This window comes from Copadichromis virginalis, linkage group LG19, assembly GCF_057382275.1.
Source record: "Copadichromis virginalis isolate Kocher_CV1m ecotype Utaka linkage group LG19, C_Virginalis_male_GT1.1, whole genome shotgun sequence".
NCBI lineage: Eukaryota > Metazoa > Chordata > Actinopteri > Cichliformes > Cichlidae > Copadichromis > Copadichromis virginalis.
In genome coordinates this window covers 2,052,588-2,077,090 of record NC_140636.1, presented here as the reverse complement: position 1 = coordinate 2,077,090, position 24,503 = coordinate 2,052,588, and the positions used below count along the sequence as shown (strand labels likewise).

Sequence of the window (24,503 nt, the reverse complement as noted above, 5' to 3'; positions counted from 1 at the left end):
AAGCATTTCCTGGAATCTTAGGTAAATACTTTTATACGATTTTGTTTTTTGCAGCATTTTTACACAACTTTTTGAAATTTGCATTTCAAGTTATGAAAATGATTCATTAAACATGTTTGTGGTTTTCACTGTGAACAAAAAGCTTTTCCTACTCTGATTTTTGTTTGTGAGGGTGTGCTTAAAAAACAAAGAAACAAAACCATACGTGGCAAAGTAAAGAGCTTTTAAAGGTGAAACAAAGTCAAAAACCACTGTCCTGTATTCATATGCAGTACATATGTAGTATTCACTGTACACAGGCAGTGTGTGTCTGACAGACTGACCTGACATTCCAGCCGTAATAGTGAACCAGGTAGAACTGTTCACCATTGTCAATGTCAGTCTTCTTGATGTGGGCCTCATAAATCTTCTGAGTCTTTCCTCTTCCGTACTTCACCCTGACCTTCGTTCCAGTTACAGTGTCTCCGTCTTCTTCAGTCTCACTCCTGAGACACACACACACACACACACACACACACACACACACACACACACACACACACTCTATCAGCAGCCAACATCAGTACATGCCTGTATTGTATGATTAAGACTACTTTTAGCCCTTTTCCACCAGCACCTACTTGGCTTAGCTTGACTCAGTTTTTAGGGTTTTCCATTAGGTGGTGTTGCCTGATACTGGGTATTGTTTTAGTGTCTGTTAGGTCGGGGTTCCAAGTGAGGTGAGTCAATCCAAGAATGCTTTCCAACAGACTACATGTCACTGATTGGCCAGTCAATAGCATCACTTGATGAGTCGACGGCATCAGAAAAATCAAAACATTTTTGAAACCCAGAAACGAGGGAAAAAATAAATAACGCTGTGATCCCAGAGTCTGACAAAAACATACAAATGATGTCCGGGGCCGTGGTGCTGTAATGAGCCCACGCACACTGAGCTGACAGAGTCAGGTCGGCAGTGCAAAAGAGGCTTTTGTTACTGTGTAACATTATAATAAAAGAAAACTTAGTGTATGAGCTTGTACAGTGGTTGCAAAAGTATTCGGCCCCTTGAACTTTTCCACATTTTGTCACATTACAGCCACAAACATGAATCAATGTTATTGGACGTCCACGTGAAAGACCAACACAAAGTGGTGCACACGAGAGAAGTGGAAGGAAAATCATACATGATTCCAAACATTTTTTACAAATAAATAACTGCAAAGTGGTGTGTGTGTGTGTGTGTGTGTGTGTGTGTGTGTGTGTGTGTGTGTGTGTGTGTGTGTAATTATTCAGCCCCCTGAGTCAATACTTTGTAGAACCACCTTTTGCTGCAGTTCCAGCTGCCAGTCTTTCAGGGTCTGTCTCTACCAGCTTTGCACATCTACAGACTGAATCTTTGCTCATTCTTCTTTGAAACAGCTCCAGCTCAGTCAGATTAGATGGACAGCGTTTGTGAACAGCAGTTTTCAGATCTTGCCACAGATTCTCGATTGGATTTAGATCTGGACTTTGACTGGGCCGTTCTAACACATGGATATGTTTTGTTTTAAACCATCCCATTGTTTCCTGGCTTTATGTTTAGGGTCGTTGTCCTGCTGGAAGCTGAACCTCCGCCCCAGTCTCAAGTCTTTTGCAGACTCCAAGAGGTTTTCTTCCAAGACTGCCCTGTATTTGGTTCCATCCATTTTCCCATCAACTCTGACCAGCTTCCCTGTCCCTGCTGAAGAGAAGCCCCCCCAGAGCATGATGCTGCCACCACCATATCTGACAGTGGGGATGGTGTGTTCAGAGTGATGTGCAGTGTTAGTTTTCCTCCACACATAGCGTTTTGCATTTTGGTCTCATCTGACCAGAGCAGCTTCTTCCACATGTTTGCTGTGTCCCCCACATGGCTTGTGGCAAACTGCAAACTGGACTTCTTATGGTTTTCTGTTAACAATGGCTTTCTTCTTGCCACTCTTCCATAAAGGCCAACTTTGTGCAGTGCACGACTAATAGCTGTCCTATGGACAGATTCCCCCACCTGAGCTGTAGACCTCTGCAGCTCGTCCAGAGTCACCATGGGCCTCTTGGCTGCATTTCTGATCAGCGCTCTCCTTGTTCGGCCTGTGAGTTTAGGTGGACGGCCTTGTCTTGGTAGGTTTACAGTTGTGCCATACTCCTTCCATTTCTGAATGATGGCTTGAACAGTGCTCCGTGGGATGTTCAAGGCTTGGGAAATCTTTTTGTAGCCTAAGCCTGCTTTAAATTTCTCAGTAACTTTATCCCTGACCTGTCTGGTGTCTAAATCCAGTCGAGAATCTGTGGCAAGATCTGAAAACTGCTGTTCACAAACGCTGCCCATCTAATCTGACTGAGCTGGAGCTGTTTCAAAGAAGAATGAGCAAAGATTTCAGTCTGTAGATGTGCAAAGCTGGTAGAGACAGACCCTGAAAGACTGGCAGCTGGAACTGCAGCAAAAGCTGGTTCTACAAAGTGTTGACTCAGGGGGCTGAATAATTACACACACACCACTTTGCAGTTATTTATTTGTAAAAAAGGTTTGGAATCATGTATGATTTTCGTTCCACTTCTCACGTGTGCACCACTTTGTGTTGGTCTTTCACGTGGACGTCCAATAACATTGATTCATGTTTGTGGCTGTAATGTGACAAAATGTGGGAAAGTTCAAGGGGCCGAATACTTTTGCAACCACTGTATGCACATATCTTGAATACAGGAATAGAAACAATATAAGAATACTGTGATACCATAACGTACAACAGAAGTTTAGCTTCTGCTAATATAAAGACAGTCTGAACATGATCGCATATTTAAATCCTTTCACATTGATTTTTTTAAACCGAATAAAGAAAATAATATAACTTACTAAGAACAGTAATAATAAGCCATAGATGTAAACGTCCACCTCTGTAGTTTTCGGATTAAGCTTCTTGCTCATTTTGCATGTTTTTAACTTCACATTTCTGCATCAGTACAAACGATATTTTTCTTTACTTCAAGTGTAACTTTGTAATTATGTTTTTACACCGACTTCATTTTCACCTTCTCTTATTTACTCACACCCATGTTTTGGTTCCTATTATTCATTATTGTTTTGTGTTTACCTGTCTGCTCTCCTCCTCTCCCCCTCCTCCTCTTCTTCATCGTCCTCATCCTCCTCGTCATCGTCAGAGCCTCTCTCAGAGTCATCATTTCTTCTGTTGCTGCGTCTCCTCACCTCCCTCTGCTGCTCCTCGTGGTTCTCTCCTTCTCCTGGTCCTCCTCTCTTATCCAACTTGGAGGAGGTCTCTCTCTCTGCTTTCACCCGACTCCCCACGCACCTCCTCCTCCCCTGAGAAGAGACGGGGGCAGAAAACATTTCATGTGCTGAAATACTGCTTCGTTGGCTCAGTGTGAGCTTATGCAGCACACACTGGTTTGGGGTGTCAGCATTTCTGTTGGTGTCGAAGAAATCTCTCACTCTTGGGGATGACTGTCTCTCCTTCACGTCTTCCTTCTCACTTTCGCTCTCTGACTCCACCTCCTCCTGTTTGTCAACAACTGTCTCCACCGTCACCGTTGGTGTGGAGGACTCTGTTAACGCTGCTCCCGCTGCCTTTTGACTGGCTGGTGTGGCAGGAGGGCGGGGGTTGTTGTGATGGATGGTTCTGAAAGTAATGGCTGCAGAGCGGCAGTACTCCTCAAACCCATAAAGGTACCTGACGACACAAATAAAGGGTCAGTGGTCTGTGTGGCACGAGTTATTAAACAGCCTTCCTCTGTGATAAGACTTTGCTACGACCACCCACACAATAGAGCGTTAGCTGTCATACTTTTACTAGTGACAGAGCGAAAACCTCGTATCTGTGTGCTTATTGCTGTAAGAAAAACCACATTACCGATACAACGCCGTGTCGTACAGCAGCGAGGAGCTCAGTGTTTATCGCACAGCACAACTTCTGACCGACTTGCATTTGTGCTGATAAGAGAAGAAGACGCCGTCTTTCAGAATGCATGAACCTAGTTGGTTCATTCTCTGTCCAGTTGCCTGTAAAATTATCTTAAATCCAGCAGCAACACAGTAATGTGTCTCATACTGCATAAGGGGTCATCGACCCATTACTGGTTTTCACTAAAAGAAGCACTTTTCCACTTTTGGTCTTGTCCGCCCAAAGAACATCCACTCCAGCAAACCTTCTGGCTTTGTGTTTTGGTCCAGACCAGCAAACTGCTTTTATGGAGGTGATTAATCAAGTGCGTTTAATTAGCAGCACCTGGTTCATACTTACTCTTTTAACCTCTATGGAAGAGGTAACTTGGTTTTTCACAGGACTGCATCTCAACATGTCTGAAGGTTCTCAGACTGATGAGTTGGATGACTAAGGAAAGAGAAGCGTCTGGACTTCTTTAAGGCTACGTCCACACTAATGCGTTTTCAAACAAGACGGCGTTTTGGCTCAAGGAAAACGCAGCGTTTTGAAAACGCTCTCGGAAACGAAGAAGGTGCTTATGTGTCGCAGTGTGGACAGCGAAAACAGACTTTTTGAAAACGATGACGCGTGTTAGTCATATGATGCGCACCTTAGCTCGTGATTAGGTAGAGGATCAATAGGAGGTCCACGACCCTTCTAGGGACACTCTCATAGGGCTTAAAATCTGGGACTCTGAGAACGAGCTCCTTAGAGCAGCACTCGGGCTAATATCACTTCGATAAATCAGCCCATGGATTCCTAATCTTTTCAAGTTGTTTTGAAATGGCCTTATACCCCCTCCCTGATTCATGAGCAGCATCAATCAATCCTCTAGACCAGGGGCGTCGAACTCCAGGCCTTGAGGGCCGGTGTCCTGCAGGTTTTAGATATCACCGTGAGTCCACACACCTGAATCAAATGATTAGTTCATTACCAGGCCTCTGGAGAACTTCAAGACATGTTGAGGAGGTCATTTAGCCATTTAAATCAGCTGTGATGGATCAAGGACACATCTAGAACCTGCAGGATACCGGCCCTCGAGGCCTGGAGTTCGACACCTGTGCTCTAGACACTGATGCTTTTACCTCCTTGGCATTATATTAAAACATACCTGAAGGCTGCAGAGCAGCAAACTGCTGGTTTTACACATGGGTCACACTTACAGGGGATCAATTAACACGTTAGCAGCACTGCTACTTACCCTCTTAATTCTTAACACACTGTATATGTTGAACACCTTCTGCATATGATGATGTCATTTGTCACATGCTATTCATGTGGCCATATTCACCTAACTTTATGATCTGCTAAGGACCAGCTAATTGTTTCCATCATGTTCTGATATGATACTGTCAGCAAAGAGGTTATCACCTCAATAAATCAGCCCATGGATTCCTAATCTGATCCATCTTTACATGGTCAGATACAGAGTCAGCACAGCAGTACAATTTACAGAGAGGAAATATTAGAAAAACATCAAGAGGTTAAACACACAACACTGCCTGAAAGGCACACAGCTGCTGCAGGCATGTAAAAACCTTGATGTGAGAAAAAGGATTTTAAAGTCTTAAATAATCAGGCCCCATCTCTCACAGCACCGCATCACCTCGAGCCCTGGGTCAAACCTGAAGTTACCTTGTTAAGCGCCCAGTTCAGTGTAATGCTGATCAGTGCATCACATGCAGACCTCGACCCAGATCCAAACAGAATCAGAACCAAAAAGAGAAAATTGCTTTCTGAGCAACTTATTGTTCTTACTTTTTGTAGGCAGTCTTGACATTGTAGGACGCAGCAGAGTTGAGGACAGGGATGCCCAGATCTATGTAAACCTGCTTCCACACTGTACCAGACTCAATCTGAAACACACGAGGCAGAGTCACGTCACAGCTAGGCACGCACTCCTTCATGTTCATCAGCTGCACACACAGTGGAACCAATCAGGCACTAAGTCAGACAGCCAAGAGGACCATCAGGAGCTCAGTCCACTACTGGAACAGCACTCACATGACCCCACATTCACATCAGTCGTACGATCTGGTAGTACGTGTGTCACCTTCTCACCTTGTGGCAGCCTCCCAGGTGATAGACCAACCTGTAGAGCTTGAAGAGGTTAAGGTCTTTGTAACCCAACACCGGAGGCTTGTTGATGGGAGTCCCTGAAAGAACCAGAGACTGTTAGAGCCAAACATCACAGTTTTAGTATTTACAAGACTTCTTCCTCCTAGCGTTTTTCCCGCTCGGTTGCAGGGTCCGCTTTTCTGCAAAGTCGTCTCCACTTGGGTCGGTCAAGGGCGTCGGTCAGATCGGCTTCGATCTTCTTCACGTCGTCCTTGATTCGGTCCATCCATCTCCGCTTTGGTCTGCCTCTAGGTCGACGTCCTTGGGGGCTGAGCCGCAGTGCTGTTCTCACCACTGAGTTCTCATCGCTCCGTACCACATGTCCGTACCACTGCAGCCTCGCTTCTTGCATCTTATCTGTGATTGGCGCGATTCCCATCCTCTTTCTAAGGTCGGTGTTCATGACGTGGTCCCATCGTGTCAGGCCTAGGCACCATCGCAGCATCTGCATTTCCATCGTGTGAAGGGCTTGTTCGTGCTTTGCGGTGGCTGGCCAGCACTCGGATCCATAGAGGGCGACGGGGCGCACTACACTCTTGTAGATCTTTGACTTGAGGCGATTGGGCATTCTTCGGTCACACAGGATGCCGGTGACTTGGCGCCATTTCATCCACGCTGCGTTGATCCTGGCTCGTACATCTAGTAGGATATCGCCGTCATTGCTGATCATCGATCCGAGGTATTTGAAATGAGGTACTTTCACCAGATCTTCTCCATCGACGCTGATCGTGCCGTCGGTCTGGGGGCCAGCCTCTAAGTATTCGGTCTTGTTGGTGTTGAGCCTCAGGCCGAAGTCAGCTAGGCGAGTCTTCCACTGCTGCGTTTGGTATTGCAGTTCTATTCGCGATTCATCGGCCAGGAAGACATCGTCGGCGTAGAGAAGTGTCCAGGGATGGGGTGACTTGTTAGTATTTACAAGACTAAAGAGTCTTAAACCAAAACTGACAAAATGTTTAACAATTGAGCCAAAAAAACCCAAAAAATTATTTGAATTATTAGTTTGTTTTTTTAAAAGGAACCTTAAGATCACACCTGAGTAAGTGCAAAAGAAAGCACAAGGTTTGTTTTCAGATAAACAACGTTATTTAACAAAAATGAAGCCAAAATGGTGAAACAGTGCGTTTTAGTCAGTGAACAGGAGTCAGTAGGTCAGTGCCCTCACTGCTGGGTCAACCAAAGGCATTTCAGGGAGGTTTCAGGATGACGTGACAATAATCAGGCCTAGACAGAATAAATGCACCAACTAGTTTTTAAAGCATCATCTTGAGACAGGATGTTTCCAACTTTTAAGACATTTCTGCTTTAAGTGACAGCTTTTTAAGTAATGGTTTAATTACTGCCACCTTAAAGGCCTGTGGGATATGGCCCAATAGCAGGAAGACACTGCTCATATTTAACATTAATGGTTGGATTTCTTTGGGCAGTCGTGTAGGAACTGGCTCTAACAGACATGCTGGAAGTTTGGAAGAAGCAACCACTGAAGGCAAGTATATGGACTGGCTCTTACATAGTGCTGAGCACTCAAAGCACTTTATATTCATACAAGTGCTGTCTGTGTACATGTCACACTCCAGTGAATGTATCAGGACGTATCGAGGTTCAGCATCTCGTCCAAGGATATGCAGGCATGCAGACTGAGCAGTCAGGGATTGAACCACCAACTTTCCAATTAGCAGATTGCGAAGTTGTCTCCCGTTCAGACAGTTCATCTCTTGAGTTTGGTCCATGTTTTTATGCTTGACAGATTCATAGGTCAGTGTTAAGCAGCTCAACAAAATAAATGGGTACATGAATAGGCCAGCCAATAATAAAACAGTACTTTCAATATTGCTTCTTTCACTGTCTCACCTCTGTCCTCCATGAACTTGTAGAGCTGCTGCAGGAAGTGGTCTCTCTCTTCTGGATCTGGCTCCTCCTCTGGCTGGATGGACAGATGTAGACAGACATGCAGACTCAATAACAGCACATTAAGGTTTTGAATGAAACTACCCTCATCTGTGTGACAGCATCAAACTCACCTCTTCTTTTATACGTTTCCTTTTCTTCTCCTCTTCATCATCATGCTCCTCTTCACTTTCCTTCTCCTCTTCATTATCCTCATCTTCACTGGAGGACGAGTCCAGGATCTGGCTCATATCCATTTTCCACAAATCTGGAATCTCCTTGCTGCTCAGGAACATCTGGGCTCCTTCTACACCTGCAGAGAGGGAACAGGGGAAGACAAAGAAGAGGATGAGGAAAGGACAAGAGGAAGAGTACAAACAGCAAAAAAAAAAAAACAACAGAAGAAGATGACAAAAGGAAATTAATGTGGAAGAAATGTGGTTAAAGAGGTAGACGGGTGGGAAAAAGGGAGACAGAAAGAAGAGAGGAGGTGGAAATATATTACAAACTGTCAGAATGAATAATATTAATTATTATTAATTACAAAATTAAAAATGCTTGCAGCTGTCATTGCCACCTGTCAGCCTCCCAGTCCAAACACCTATGGTATCAATTTAAAAAATACTGTTGTCTCTTTCTCAAGAAGAGAATTCACAAACTTGTCAGAAACTTGACCTCTGACCTTGAGGTCAAGGTCACCAAGGCTCAACCTTAGCTGTGTCCAAATTCATGGGCTGCATCCTCCTGAGGCCGCATTTGTAGACCGATTACGTCACGCGACGCGCCGAAGGCTGTCCAAATTCGTAGACTCCTCCGAATGCAGCCGACAAATGCGTCCTCCTTTTCCCCGAATTTGAAGGATGGGTCGGGTCTGTCCTTCGTGGCCCACCATATCCCAGAATGCATAGCGCGGCCCAGCCAAACTCCAGTTTCCAACAATGGCGGTAGCTACTAAGTTTTAAAATTACTCTTACTAATCTTTCTGGGTCACAAAATAAACTTTTAACATATTTTCAGGTGAGAAAGTAGCTGTGTAAACATCAAATATCTGCTCGGTTTATCAAGATATCGCATATTTGCAAAAGTGCTCCGATGTTTTCGGAGACGTCTGCTACCCACCAGCTCGATAGCTAGCCGGGAGCTCGAGGGTTACTGGAGCCGCCGAGAACGGCACAACTCCCGGCGCATCATTTTCAGATCACCGCGGACTTTCCCTACTCAGGTTAAACGTAATATATACGTTTAGACAACCTACAAATGTTATTGTTGGGCTTTTTTCAGTGTTTTATTTGTACGTGAGTAAATCAGTTTGGCTGAGATTAAAGTTATTAGATTAGATAAAATAAAACTTTATTAATCCCCCGGGTGGTTTTCACACAGCTGAATAAACATCAAACAGAAAACTGATTAAACAGAAGTGTGAGACGGTCGAGAGTTTACACCAGTGTCCTGTTATATTTTAGATAGCAAGAAGCAGACGGCCGAGTTTGTTAAACTCCACCGAGACAGTGGAAGGTGAGACCGTCCCATTTCACAGCCGTTTACTTCCGGCCTACCCGACCTCCTGAGGACCCGGCCCACGTAGACTGCAAAGGCTGGGTCCTCAGGAGGATGCAGCCCATGAATTTGGACACAACTCTTGTCTGTTATCTATTTGAAGCTCCTATGTCACCTCGTTTGGACAACAGTACCCCACTGGCCTTTTACAGCTGAGGGGTGAAAAGCAGACGGAGATAAGGATGCAGATGAATCTGGTAGCTTCAAGCTGTAACTACTCACCTCTTCTGTGGGAGAACTCAGAGATGCTGATGGCACTAACGAGGTGGACGTGTCTCCTGGCCACAGTGTAACTTAAAGAATCAAAAAGAAGGGACAAGAAGAGACGAGTTGAGACAAAGTTCATGGTGAAAGAGTTTGAGTTCATGATTTCAAACACATTTTTAAAGATGTATTTGTGTGTATAAAATTATATGTGAATGGAGCTCAGGGCAGATTCATATTGGTTGCTAAGTATATAAAATAGGTCTAGACATGTCACATGCCTACTGATGTTACATCAGCAGAAATGTGAATGAAATTTTGTTATTCGGACCGAGTAGGCAATCTGAATAACAACATTTTCCCCTTCCTTGACTTTCCCTGCTCATTCGGACTGAGAAGGCAGGGCACCACTGAGGTGCTCTGGTTGGCACGCTTTCTTCACGAGGCCATCTGTGTGCTGTTTGCATGTTCTTCCTGTGTCTGCGTGGGTTCTCTCCACATACTCCAACTTTCTCTGACAGTCCAGACACATGCAGTTAGTGGGGTTAGGGTAACTGGTGAGTATAAGTCGCCCATAGATGTGAGTGTGAGTGCAAATGGTTTAGTTGTCTGGTTGTTGGCCCTGCAAGAGACTGGCAACCTACCCTGCCTCTTGCACTATGACAGCTGGGATAGGCTCCAGCCCCACACGACCCTAAAAATCGGATAAGTGGAAGAGGATGGATGGATGGATAGAAGGAAGAAGTCGTGGAAATGGAGTAACCAGACACAGCTTATATGGGATGCAGAACCAGATTTGTGTTCGGGAAGAATTACATGACCTCACAGACTTCATGTGAACCTTGACTTGTGACCATGACTCAATAAATATCAAAGTGGACTCACAACTTGCCGTTGCAGAATGACCTGACCAGACACTGATCCTTCTTCACCACCAGCTCATCATTACAGCTGGGAGACACCACCTGCAGGACAGACACACCTGATTGATGGCTTTGCATACAGATTCTACAGAAAGTTCATTTGTGTCGGTCCAAGTCCACACAGGAAGCAGCGAGGGATTCTGGGTCGTCTGTAACAAGAGTTTATTGTTGCTCATCAAACTGATTGTCCTATATTCTGTGTGTGTGATTACAGCCAGTAGAAAACTGCTGTGAGATTTGAAAATCTACATGGCAGCAACATGACTCTCACACACGCACACAAAAGTGACAGCCTCTGACAGACACACACATCCTTTCATGCAATCCGATTTGTTCCTCCCTTCACCTCCTCAGACCCGAACTCTTCCACAGCAGCATTTTTAATTTCTCTTTGATATTTGGTCACATTGGGGCCTGATGAATGTAAAAACAAAGAATTACCAGATTTTTTTTTTCCACCTGATTTTTGTTTATAGAAAAATAAGAGCCACATATGAGGATATTTGTTTTAAACAGTAGCAGTATAATGACCTCGCAAGTGGACATCAGGCCCTTGTAGAGCAAAATTTAGTATTTTGGTCTAAATAACCCAAAATGTGATGTCCACATATGCGGACGCAGGTCCTAGGAGGTTAAAGTGCAAATGAAACACTAAATGCATAAAAGGTAATAACCAAACAACAAAGGACCACTGACTGTGTAAGTGACACTAGATCCTTGATTTTAACATTAAACTCATTGCTGCAGCATAAAAGCAATCCCCTTAAACCGACTTCATTTCGGTCTCCTTATATTCCCCTGAGTCTCTGTTACTAGTCGGCTAACATAAACTAGTGTAAATCTACAGGGTCGGCCATTTATATGGATACACTGTAATAACATGGGAATGGTTGGTGATATTAAAGTCCTGTTTGTGGCACATTAGTATATGTGAGGGGCAAACTCCTCAAGATGGGTGGTGACCATGGTGGCCATTTAGAAGTCGGCCATCTTGGATACAACTTTTGTTTTTTCAATAGGAAGAGAGCCATGTGACACATTTAACTTATTGGTAATGTCACAAGAACAACAATGGTGTGCTTGGTTTCAACGTAACTTTATTCTTTCATGAGTTATTTACAAGTTTCTCTTTGCTCACAGCCATTGACATGTCGAAGAGGTTAACACGTGAGGAGCGGATCGAAACTGCTTGCTAAGTTTCGTGAAACTGGTTCAGTGTTGGATTTGCCAAAATGTGGACGCAAGAAAAGTGTCACTAATGAAGAAACATCAGTGGCTGTCCTAGCTTCATTCAGCAAGAGCCCACAGCGTAGCACTCGCCGCATGTCACTGGAGAGCGGCATTAGTCGAACATCCCTTCAGCGGATATTAGCTACTCACAAATGGCACCCTTACAAACTCCAGCTACTGCAGCATCTCAACGAGGATGACCCAGATCGGCGCACAGAATTTGCAGAATGGGCAAAACAAATTGGAACAGGACCCTCAGTTCACGCAGCAGATTTTGTTCAGTGATGAGGCAAACTTTTATGTGAACGGTGACGTTAACAAACAAAACCACCGCTATTGGTCTGACACTAACCCACATTGGATGGATCCCTCCAAGACTGTTGGAACAACAAAAGTGATGGTTTGGTGTGGTATATGGGGTACAACGATAGTGGGTCCATTCTTCATCAATGGAAACCTCAAGGCCACTGGATATTTGAAATGCTACATGATGATGTGTTTCCCTCTTTATGCACTGAAGCTGGCACGTTCCCTGAGTTTTTCCAGCAAGATGGTGCACCACCACATTATGGGTGCAGGTCCGAGCATTCCTAGATGAACAGTTTCCTGGAAAGTGGATTGGTCATCGTGGGCCAGTTGAATGGCCCCCAAGGTCTCCCGATCTGACCCCCTTAGACTTTTATCTTTGGGGTCATCTGAAGGCAATTGTCTATGGTGTGAAGATACGAGATGTGCAGCACCTGAAACTACGGATACTGGATGCCTGTGCTGGCATTTCTCCTGCAGTGTTGCTATCAGTGTGTGAAGAGTGGGAGAAGAGGGTTGCATTGACAGTCCAACACAATGGGCAGCACAAACACATTTTATAAGTGGTCAGAAACTTGTAAATAACTCATGAAAGAATAAAGTTACGTTGAAACCAAGCACACCATTGTTTTTCTTGTGGGTTACCAATAAGTTTGATGTGCCACATGGTCCTCTTCCTATTGGAAAAAAACCAAAGTTGTATCCAAGATGGCCGACTTCTAAATGGCCACCATGGTCACCACCCATCTTGAGGAGTTTGCCCCTCACATATACTAATGTGCCACAAACAGGACTTTATTACGGTGTATCCATATAAATGGCCCACCCTGTATAGACGGCAACCAACCAACCAATCCAGTGATGTCACGTTTCGTACTGACAGAAGATGGTGCTAAACATGTTTTAAAACTTTAAGCACTTCTTTCTTAAATCCAGCCACAGAGAAAGTGTTACAGCGCAGAGCTCCGTGGTTTAAGTTAGCCTTCACACAGTAAGTGTTTCACATCCACTTTAAAACAGGTTTGCCAGTATTTTCCAAGAACTGATATTTGTTTTATGTGAAAGACATGCAAAAGATTTAACAACAATCTATATTTCACATGTGGTGATGCTAATGTGTTGCAGTTTATTACACTTTAGACATAATAAACTTAAGAAATTATTTAGCCGATTGTGATTTGCTTTTTTCTTGTTTCTTGATTCTTTGTTCTGTTTATTATTAAGAGCACACTGATTTGTGGCTTTATATACGACTGTAATACATTTAACAATATTCCTAATATTTTGTCAGGGTTGGAAAAAAAGCATGACATTTCCAATAAAAATGAAGATGTGCTGAGAGGGCAAAAAAGCTCACTTTGTGGCCAAAGAGGAAGAAATAAGATTAAACGAGAACAATGAACATTTTAAATAACGGACAAAGTAATAAAACCTTCAGTCTAACTTACTGTGTGGACAGTCTAAATCTTCACAGTCCATCATGTAATCTACTCTATTCTTGTGCTGTTCGATAATCCTGTCTTTAAACACTTAATCACATCTCAGCTGACCTTCTGACAGCAACTAAACAGTCCTTTTCCCCACTTCAACAAGGTAACGTGGATGTTTCACCTGCAGTGGTTAGTCATCACATACATGAGGTAGTTATAGCACCACCCCCACTTTATACAGTAACTGTGTCAGTTTACCAGAGCCAAGAACCAGGTGCTCGACTCTTCTTCGTTTTCAATGCTGCAGACTTGTCCCAGCAGCTCGTCATTTAGCCGCCTCCTGTCCTCATCGTCATCTTCACTAGATGAAGACTCATTGTCTTCATCGGCCCTGAGACACAAACGCAAAAATCAGAACTTGCTCTGCAGCTGGTTTCATAAAAACCATTTAACATGTCCAGAGGGAGAAGGCACATCAACACTCACACAGCCTGAGAAGAACGCCGTCCACCGCGGTTTGACTTCTTGCCGATGACTGGAGTGCCAAAATGTTCTGGGTTCGTCAACGGCAGCTGATCCAGAGTCTGCGAGACAGTGTTGAGAGCATCAAATACATTCAGGTGTTTTTAGGGTTATCAAGACCTTGGCAAAGTGATCCTATCCTGGGAGGACTCACCTCACTCTCTGCAAAATGCCTCTCTCCCTTCAGACAGAGAGACGTTCGACGGAGAGTCTTCTCATCGCCGTCGTCAAACACTGAAAGAAACGCACACACACAGTTTGTAAACCTACTCGACACCACCACTTTCAATGTTCACACTAAGCTGATCCAGCCTCATTTCAACTTGGAATCCAGCGCTCGTTAACATCCACCCAGTCTGACAGAGGACAGGCAACAGGCATGTTTGACATGTAACGTCAAATGTCTACAGTTTGCATTCGATTCACAAGCAGCTGGGAGACTACAGATACCTGAGTGTTCAGCTCAACAGTACAACTGGTAAAGCTGCTGACAGAGCTTACTCTGTAGCTTTGTTGCTGTAATACTGCAGATACTAAGAATTATTATATGATGAATAAAGACAGATGTTCTCCTGTGCTCAGACTGGCAGTGAACTCACTCTGTTTATAAAAACCCTGTAACACTAGAAAACTTAAGTCACCATGGCAGCAGCACTTTGAAGTAACATAGCTGCTTATAAAGATTATAATCCCTGTGGATAAGATTAGAACTAGTTCTGAAATATAATCCAGACCTTAGATCACTGTGTGTCTGCACTGCTTTGATAACGTAACAGATTCATGTTGTGGCAACCTATGAACCCTTTGTTAAATGTTGATGTGTGAGAAACATGAGGAAGCACCAGACTCACCCACAGTGTAGAGGCTGGCATCGGTCAGCTTACTGATGACAGCTTCACTGCATATACCTTCACTGGTCTTCACCTCCACTGTGGAGCCCACCTGAAGCACAGAAAAACCAAATTCAGCCCTTAGACTACAACAACAACAACAACAGCTCCTTTATCAGCAGTTTGACTGTGTTTATTTCAAGTCATCAGGGCTCACAAGGACACTTTCTACACATGGCGGGATATTTTCATTTATTACGATGGTTGTTTCAGACAAACTGCGACAGGGCAGGCTATACATTTCTCCACAGGAAAAGAGGCACTCAGCTAGATTCCCCCAAAAATTTAATCAATGGCAACTGAAGACAAGATGATTTTCTTTAAAAACAAACAAACGTATTATTCATAAAGCACTCCAGAGCCACAGTCAGTTTAATGAAATCAGCATCCTCCACCTTCTGGACCAGTATACTGTCAGGATGCTTGAACACGACTGAACTAACACTTCAGGTCTACTGCTTCTTATAAACCAAGAAAATACACAAGAACTATAAAAACCTGTCACAGGCATGAATATCATAGTAATTTGGGGCTTTTCATGATTTCTTAAACTGGTTTCCAGGTTGGAATGACGGTACCATATACATCTTTATTTCAATTTAAATAGATCCAAATCACAACAGCAGTTGCCTCAAGACACTTTATTCTATAAGGTGGAGACTGCACAATAATACAGAGAAAACTCCAACAATCAAACGACTCCCTTTGAGTCAGCGATTGGCAACAGTGGGAAGGAAAACCTCTTAACAGGAAGAACCTTTTGTCAGAACTAGGTTCAGGTGAAGTGCAGCCATGTTGGAGGTGATAGGAGAGCCAGGACAAAACACTGTGGAACAGTATCGTGCACATCACCTTATTAAGATTTTTGGGACAAGTCAGGTTTGTCTGAATGTGGAAGCAGGAATTTAGAGATTATCTACATCTTTGTGTCCTTAACACATGAAAAAGACTCCCTATTCATGTGAACAAACTGAGTCTGAAATATTTGTTATTTTAGAAAAAACAAGAACTGGGTGCTCGAGTTTTATTTCAGTGAGCTGGATCTCCACCAGATGCTTTTGGTAGCCATGAAACCTCTGGGATAGTCTGGCTAATACTTGACCGCTGGCAGAAAGAGTTCGTTTCAGTTGGATATTTCCTGTAATGGACTCTGTGAGGAAACCAACTGGGTTTATTGTGTAGTTCGGAAATAGGGCTGATGTTGGGGCATGGAGAGGCCATTCCAGAAGCTCTGATGTGTATCTGAGACGGCTGCAGCTGCACATGTCGTGGCAGACTGGTTCTCAGTCAGTGGTGATGAAAAAGTCTCTCTGCTGTTCCAGCAGATTATAGTTCATGGCAGGCTTGAGATTTGCTTGTTCTTAAAAATCCTACCAATTTCCTATCGTCGTGGGTTTTCTTCGGGACCTTGTGAAAGTGGTGAAAAACGTGTACGTATGTGCAGCTGTTTGAGCGGATCATCTTGGAATCTGCAGTTGTTGAGAAATGGCTCCAAGACATCTTTCCAACTGGTGTTAATCACAATTCTCCTTAGAGCTGCACTGTGCTCCTTGGACATTTACCAGTTGGTAAATGGACTCATGCTTTTCTATTCTGAAAAGAGTACACAACCTGCCTCATTCACACCACTTTTTTCTGTGCCTTCTACGCAACATTTGCAAACATTCATACTCCGAAGTATGGGTATCTCGCCCAAGGATATACGGCATGCAGACTGCAGCAGACGGGTCGAACCACCAGCCTATCGATTGGTAGGCGACCTGCTCTACTACCCGAACTACTGCCACTCCTAGTAGTCATATTATTCATTTAACCCAAAAAGTTGATTCTGTTTCAACTTTGACGTTTTCACTGGGATACACGTCTCGTCACTCATCCGAGTGATGACTTCAGTCAGACTGAAATTTTAGCAAAAGGGGGAAGTTTTGGGAGTGACGGCGGCAAGAGAGCGCAAGCAAGCGAGAGAAAGAGTTTTGATGCGAGAGATTTGTGATGTTTATGGTGCTTGAACTGTATAGTTAGTGTGTAGTGTGGTTGTTTTGTGTGTCAGAAACAATGAGGACTCTGCCAAAGGCAGACTGCAGTGTAAACACAGCCTCCAGGTGGAAAACAGGAGCGACACACCTTCACGCCTGCAGGTATCAGGCTGTGATGTGCTCCTCTGTCTTATAGTGGACAGACATTTTTTGGAGCAGCACAAATCATTTGTGTGGTCTCCTATTTGATGCAGAACACCTGATTGTTCTGTAAATTGTATTAAATGGTTATTTAAAAAAAAAATGTGCACAGTTTTTTAAAACTAAATGCAAATAGAAAATGTAAAAGTTATGAAAGTGATTGGTTAACCATGTCTGTGGTTTTTACAGTGAAAGAAAATTACAACTTTTCACTCTTAGGTTTTTTTTCTGGTTTTAGATCAAGTGTGTTAATAATGTCAGAATGAAACAACTAAATTCAGACACGTGAGGCTGAAGAGTGATACCAAACAAGGCGAGGTAAACAGTTTTAACAGTCAAATAAAGAAGTAAAATCCAAAGTAGCCAAAAACAGCAGTTATACCCTGACGCCCAGAGGGTTAAGAGTTCAAGTGAATAAGTATCAGAATAAGTTAACAGTTCATCTGCATAATTTAATACTATTTCTGGAGGCTTACTACTGATTCTTTCGCTGTGTAATAAAAGGCTGGTGGATGGAGCAGGTTTCTTTCCTCTGCATGTCAGAGTTTGTTGATTAGGTGCTTTGATGAAGGACTGCCACTTTTGCCCAGATTTTAATAGTGATCACAGGAACAGTGCTGCTCTTTTGGACACTAGAGACATGTTTCCTTTCACTCAGCACCACAGTAACTGCACCTTTGCTCTTTACAGTGTGTGAAAACAACTCCGGCTCCATGTTAAACTTACGAGCGTAACCATCCCTGCTGCTGTGTGCTGTCAGTCTTCTTGTTGAAAAGCTGTTGTGAAACCTTTTACTCGCTGCTCCTAAATGCATTTCTATAGCAGATCTGTTTTTAGTTGCAAATGTGAGTGAAACCACTTCCATCGTTTAATATATCTGTGCGCTACAGGGCCGTGTGTTAAACCAAGCATCAAAGCAAAGAAGTTGCGTCGAGGACTTTTTATAATAGAATTACTCGATGAATCGTTGCAGCCCTAAATTAAACCATTACTTTACCAGGTTACCAATGTAGCTCTACACGGTTCCGTGCTAGGACCCTTTCTGTTTACATTATAGATGCTTCATGTAGACTGTATCATTTAAAGGCACAGGATGCACTTCATTGCTATGCATGACACCCAGCTTCAACTATCCATGGACCATCTATATCTATGATAGCCAGATCTCAGACTGGCACTTTGCTTTCAGACTGCAGGCTTGTTTGTGGTTCCTAGAGTATTTAAAAGTGGAAGGGTAGGCAGAGCCTTCGGGGCCCGCTTTGGTGGAACCACTTTGGATTTGACAGCCTTTTTACTTTTGAGATTAGGCTTAAAACTTTTTTTAATAAAGCATTTTTTGATTAAGGTGTCCTTGAATCCTCCCGTACACTGTAATCCACAGTTTTCATGAGAGCTATTGGGACACACCAACCTAGTGGGCAAAAACAGTACTGCAGTCCTTCTCGCTCCCGCCATCCTCTGACTGTGTTCGCGTTAGCCAAACTACCAGAAGGTTGCACTGCTATCTGATCCACTAAGCAATGTTTATTTACAGCTACAGGGCACAGAGTATGGCATTGACCTTTGAACCCTGCCTTACAGGCCAAACTGTACCAATCCCTGCTTCCTCACAGCAACTGCGGCTCTCAGTTACCACTCATTTAACCTGACATTAAAAAGATTTGGTCGACTTTATTGTTATGACCCATGAGCTTTTATGCTGAGGCAACAGTGCTAACCACTGCACCACCATTCAATCATGGGCTGAGATTTTCCACACACACACTAGTGTATTCTGTATTCTGACTTAGTCTTTGTTAAATATTGACACAGTATAAAATATCATGTTGTTAGTCATCTGAGGTTTCATTAGCATAATTTTAAGACCCATCAGGTCTAGATCAGGGGATTCAAACTTAAATGGCATGTGGGTCATCTCACCGGAGCATCACCTTAGTGCTCAAGTAGTACAAAAACAAACCAACAAGAAAACACCCACAAATATTTCTTAAAATGCAGTTTTAGGAAAAAGTCACTTCAAGAGCCAAAGTGCATTCGATTTCTCCACATCAATATACAGGCCGCAAGTGGCCCCCGGGCCGCGAGTTTGAGACCCCTGGTCTGATTGTTTTTCATTATGTCCTGACATCGAGGAATCTTTTTTTTCCCCTGGCTCACTGTTGATATCTGATCCATCTGATCCAGCTTTCTGGGTCAGTATTAGGCTAATATTGAATTAGATCATACTGCTGCCACCACACATTTTAGCCCATGGCCGTCTGCACGACAGTAATCAGGTAGCTTTACATTTAATCTGTGTGGTTTAATTGTGAACATTAAGTTAAAGAGGACTTAAGCAAATCTGAAAAGTCAAAATTACCAGTAGCAATAAAGATCATGATCATCTTACCCTCAGAGATCCTTTGACCTGGTCGTCTTGCACTACCTGGGAAGTACTTTCACCTTTAAGAGTCACCTGAAGACACAGAAAGACAAAGAATACTGATGATTTCTGAACAGAGATGAAGAAACAATGATGTCACAAGACTTTCCCCCTAAATGTTAAAAATAAATAAACCAGGATAAGATGAGCTGAAGCACCCTGTTCTTTATGTCCCTAACAAGAAATCTGAAACTGGAGCACGTGCACAGATGTTTGAATAACAGGAAGATTTAACAAATACACCAAAAACAAACAAACTGTCTATAGGCGTCACCACTCAGGCAATATCGTCAAGTCAGCATTGACATAGGAAGAGAACTGAAAACTTTGCTGAGTGTTTTTTAGCAAAGTTTTTTTCCACAGAGTCAAGTTTTCAAACTGGTGCAACTTCACATCTATACATCTTTTAACTTCTGTACTGGAACATCATTAAAGGGCAATAAAACTGACACGGTCACACACTCGTGTCCTCAACCGGGCTGTGGTGGTGGCGGTGCATGCACCAGGCTACAAAAGTCAAGAGGTGCACAACTAGCCAGCGGCTGCGACATGGTTTTTGGTGTGCAGTGAGTAAAAGTAAAGACTCCTTTATTGTTGCCGTCCTTGCATTTCAGCAGACCACAATGAATGCATTGTTACATGTTTTCACTCTACACAATAAACTAGCAAATATAATAATATCGCAAATGTAAGAAAATACAGAAAATAGTAAAGTAACAAATATAAAAATACAGTTCTGCTAAAAGGATAAAAGGATATTACATTTGTTGGTAGCCATGGACTGTGAGTGATACTGAATACTGAGCCACGATATGCTAGTGTTTTGCACTGTGATGTAATGTCACATACAGGAGCATTGTAAGGACATCATACTGGATGTCACACAGGGATTTTGCAGGTAGGGCCTGGTGAATGAAGCTCACCAGGTCCATTCACCTACGTTAGCCCTCAGTGTTCTGACGGCCTGGATGCACCTGATGCCAGAGGTCACGGCTTTGAACAGGTGCTGTCCAGGGTGAGACAGTCGGCAGCAACAGCGACTTTCTCAGCTCAAGGACGGGAACGGAGAACGGGTTCTTATAGGTGTACGTGGAACAAGTTCTTGTAGAGAACTCTGCTTCTAACTTTGCTACGATCAGCAGTTAGTACTTAGTTCATGTTAATAACTGACAAAGGTTTTTTGGGCAACATAACATTCTTGCCATTTCCCTAATATAGAGCATCACTTAATGATTTCTATTATTACATCAATGTGTTAACTGTTTAAGCTGGACATGTCCTCTGATGATAGGACACCCACAGCTGGCTGTCTTCTGCAAACTCAGATCTCTTAGGTGACAGTCACAGACGCATTATGGGATGTTTAACCTCCAGATGAAAGACTTGGCCTGCATGCAAAAAAGTGGGTCGATATAAGCCTAACGAGTAAAACATCTGCCACATTTGAATGAAATAGTTAAGCAGCGAGTTAATAAGACAACTTCCTAAATGAATGGCTGCAGCCTCGTTGTAAAGTAAATAAAAGCCCTGGTGTGCAGCCCCAACAGGCTGATGTTCAAGTAATACACTGCTAGAAATCCTGGTGTAATGTTAGAATAAACTCCAGGAGCTGCTGTCAATGATCATCCTGGCTCCAAAATAAAAACTAGCAGTTGCCATGTTACCTTTTAGGTTTAACAAATAAGCACATGTGAGTGAGTTGTGTGTGACATTCACAAACAGGGACGGGAATCGAGAACTGTTTTGTCAGTAATCACCCCTACACCGATCACAAAAACGAGGGGAAACGCCTCCAACAGTCAAACATTTGACCTCACAGCAGGCAGTTACTTTGCACAAATGAAAGGTTTATTTTTCAGACAACTTCTTACTTTCACTTCCTGCATTTTTAAACAAGTATCTGTACTTTCTACAGATATTTGTAGAACAGGCTCGTTACTTTAGGTTTAATGAATTTGCAGAGAGTTATTATTCACGTCACTGCATGCCATCAAGCTGATTTGAGCCTAAACAGTAACGCATGAAAGGCGGTCCCGTTCCCATACTAATCTCCAGGGGATGTCACATGAAACCTGATGATGTGTAACACAGTCAGGAAATCAAGTTGGCCGGTGTTTTTCTTTTTGGTTGGCAGAACCTGAGCAACTGCAGATGTCAGTGAGCACTTCAGCATCTCGCTATCGCTAAAGGTGCAGCTGCTGTACTTCACAGATATAGGTGTGTACATCCACAAAGAGCAGTAAACCCCAGAGCAGCAGTAGCCCAGATCAGCTGATCACAGCCTGCAGAACATCTACAGGAGATCTCAATAGAAATGACTGCGATTCCCACACTGAGCCACTACAGGCGAGTTTAGGGTTCCCCCACCTGCTGAATCCCACTTTAACAACTGACTGTGCTCATTTTCTTACACAGGAGCAAAGTCACCCTCTGCAATGTAGGACACAAAAATAAAAAAATATATCTATTTTTCTTCTTTTTCTTCTGATTGAAGCAGAGTAAAACCAGATTAAAAATGAGACTAACAGTTTGTATTCATCTTCTAATATTTTATCACTGCATTAAGGCACATAGCTCAGTTAGCTTTGCACAAAACGTCCTCCAGAGACCTACTCTTTACTTTCTTACCTTTCAGAGCCTGTACTTTTAATCAGTACTTCCACTTTTACTAGAATATTTTTTAACACTAGTATCTGTACTTCTACTCGAGTACAGAATGTCTGTACTTTTGCCACCTCGTCTATAAGCAATCAAAGCAATAACAGAATCTGAATTTCTTCTTATCAATCCCCATCCCTACCTACAAGACTTGTGGGTTTGTTGTGGCACAGTGTGCGAGAGACATACCAGCACACTGTTGCAGTATTTGCTATAGGGGAAGAGCAAAGTTACTTTAGTCAGCAGTAACTGTGCTGTATAAAAGACGTGGGCACAGCCACTGTGATGTCACCACAACTAAAGCGGATATAAATAAATTCTGCATTTGCTCCACTTTTATAAACTGCTGGTTATATCCACCGTCTACATTCAGTTTATGGCTTTAATGTGTTACATCTAAACAAACTTTACATCAGCAGGTGTCCAGGTATACTGAGACTCACACAGCTGGTGGCAACAGTCAGCCTGGTGACTGCTGTCAACCAGATGATGTTTAATACTGGAAGCTGTCGTACACTTCTTAAGCTCTGATTAATTACTTAAACGACACAATGACAGGGAAAAGGCCTTACAACAGAAACAAAACATTAAAAAGTTGTTTTGGTCGTTGGCCAAATCGGGGCATCCCCAATACTGAAAGGCTGCGATCTAATATCTTCACAGAGGTATGGGACACGTTGTTTACCATGAAGTAAGTAGTGGAACACATTCACAACACAGGACTAGATTCATATCCAGGTTTTGAAGGAACTGTGGTAAGTAGGCCACTGTTAAGCAGAATTGAAAGCTTAATTAATTAAAAACTATTCCTTTGAAAAATCAGTCCATCCCATTTGTGTCTGACATGTACTCAGGGTCAGAAATCACAGTGACCCAATGATATTAAGCGGGAAACACTGACAGACCAGACTGTGGTCCTCTGGAAATCCTGATGCTCATGAGGATGAAACTTCTGCTAATCTTACCTTGACTTTCACCATGCGCTTAACAGTCTTGATCTTGGCCTCACAGAAGGCTCCTCTGTACTTGGCACTGACATCAGTCCCCACTGTCAGGTAGGCAGGCTCGTCTGCTACCTGAAATGCCAATACAAACATACACATAAGCAGCAGCTCTCAAGACTGTTTTGAGTTGCATTTGTGAAGTTTGTGTGATGGTTTCACTTTGTCAGTCTGTCATTTGTCAAAAGCCTGGAGAGCACATCCACGAGTCCTTGGTCTAATTCCAGTTTTAGGGAAATGGATCCTTTAAAAACTGATTACTGACGTACCTGTTTACATGATCATCCTGTTTACTGACTATTTGTGTGAAGTGGTTTCTCATCTCGACCCTTACCAGCTTACCTTTTTCTAAACATCAGCTGCTGCCTACATGTTCATTTTGTCTCAGTTGTGTTGACACTCTTCATCTAACTCTTGATGTAATCAGTTTGGTTCAGAAATGTTTCTTCCAAGAACCCCAAACATCAGATAACTTTCCTACCAGATACATAATGTGAGTGAAAGTAATTAGCTTTTTATTAATGGCAATAACAGCTAATCAAGCTAATCAATCTAAAAACCAGAATAAGACATGTACTAATTAGGTGTTTCAGTCTGTCTAAACATGCAGCCGGTCACCAAACAGCTAATTATATAGTGCTACTTGTCATAGCTCCTGACCCTTTATCACGCAGTTTTACAGGAATAATAATGTTGTTGCATCTGATTTAAATCAATCATATGTTTAGGTTAAAAAAACCCCAAACAAATCCCCCACCAAAAAAAACTCAAAGGGATGAGTGGTCTTTGGAATATTAAAAAAGGGTCTTTAAATTATTTGCAAATCACTGTCTTCTGTTTTTATTTACATCTGACACACAGTCCTAACTTTAATTACAACACTGTCTCTAACAAATCAGTGGAAATGTGTTTACATTGTACAGCAATTGTCTGAAACCTGCTTAGGACTATAAACATTTGGCTCATCACTATAACAGCACAGATGTGCATGTAAAAACGATAAACCGACACATGAGTCGGAACTGGAAAAGCACAGTTTAAGTCATCTGTGTCTGGTTCCATCTGGGTCTCTGAGTAGGGTTCAGACATGGTGCTTAGACCGAGAACACCATCTTCAGTTTGTGTCGCAGGTCAAACACTCACCTTCATTTCTTCTCGGCTATTTGAGGGAGTCCAGCTCGAAAGATTTGGGATCGCTGAAAGATAATGAGCCGACAGATGAGGTTAAAGCTTGCGGTGGCACTGA

General features: G+C 43.0%; 1 protein-coding gene across 3 annotated transcripts in view; it reads right to left on the bottom strand.

Annotated features, from left to right (window-relative positions):
- The window catches only part of arid4a (AT-rich interactive domain 4A), a 37,993-nt gene that overhangs the window by 12,384 nt on the left and 1,106 nt on the right, over positions 1–24,503 (bottom strand). For all 3 annotated transcript variants that reach the window (XM_085440613.1, XM_085440615.1, XM_085440614.1), the window contains exons 2-17: positions 24,401–24,453; positions 23,222–23,332; positions 19,566–19,631; positions 14,961–15,051; positions 14,264–14,343; positions 14,074–14,171; positions 13,846–13,978; positions 10,584–10,663; positions 9,717–9,787; positions 8,072–8,250; positions 7,902–7,974; positions 5,997–6,091; positions 5,694–5,791; positions 3,446–3,683; positions 3,090–3,316; positions 324–485 (exon numbers count right to left, since the gene is read on the bottom strand). In XM_085440613.1, coding sequence (XP_085296739.1) covers positions 324–485; positions 3,090–3,316; positions 3,446–3,683; positions 5,694–5,791; positions 5,997–6,091; positions 7,902–7,974; positions 8,072–8,250; positions 9,717–9,787; positions 10,584–10,663; positions 13,846–13,978; positions 14,074–14,171; positions 14,264–14,343; positions 14,961–15,051; positions 19,566–19,631; positions 23,222–23,332; positions 24,401–24,406 — 1,808 coding nt within the window. In that variant the 5' untranslated portion in view covers positions 24,407–24,453. The remainder of the gene's footprint in view (positions 1–323; positions 486–3,089; positions 3,317–3,445; positions 3,684–5,693; positions 5,792–5,996; positions 6,092–7,901; positions 7,975–8,071; positions 8,251–9,716; positions 9,788–10,583; positions 10,664–13,845; positions 13,979–14,073; positions 14,172–14,263; positions 14,344–14,960; positions 15,052–19,565; positions 19,632–23,221; positions 23,333–24,400; positions 24,454–24,503) is intronic.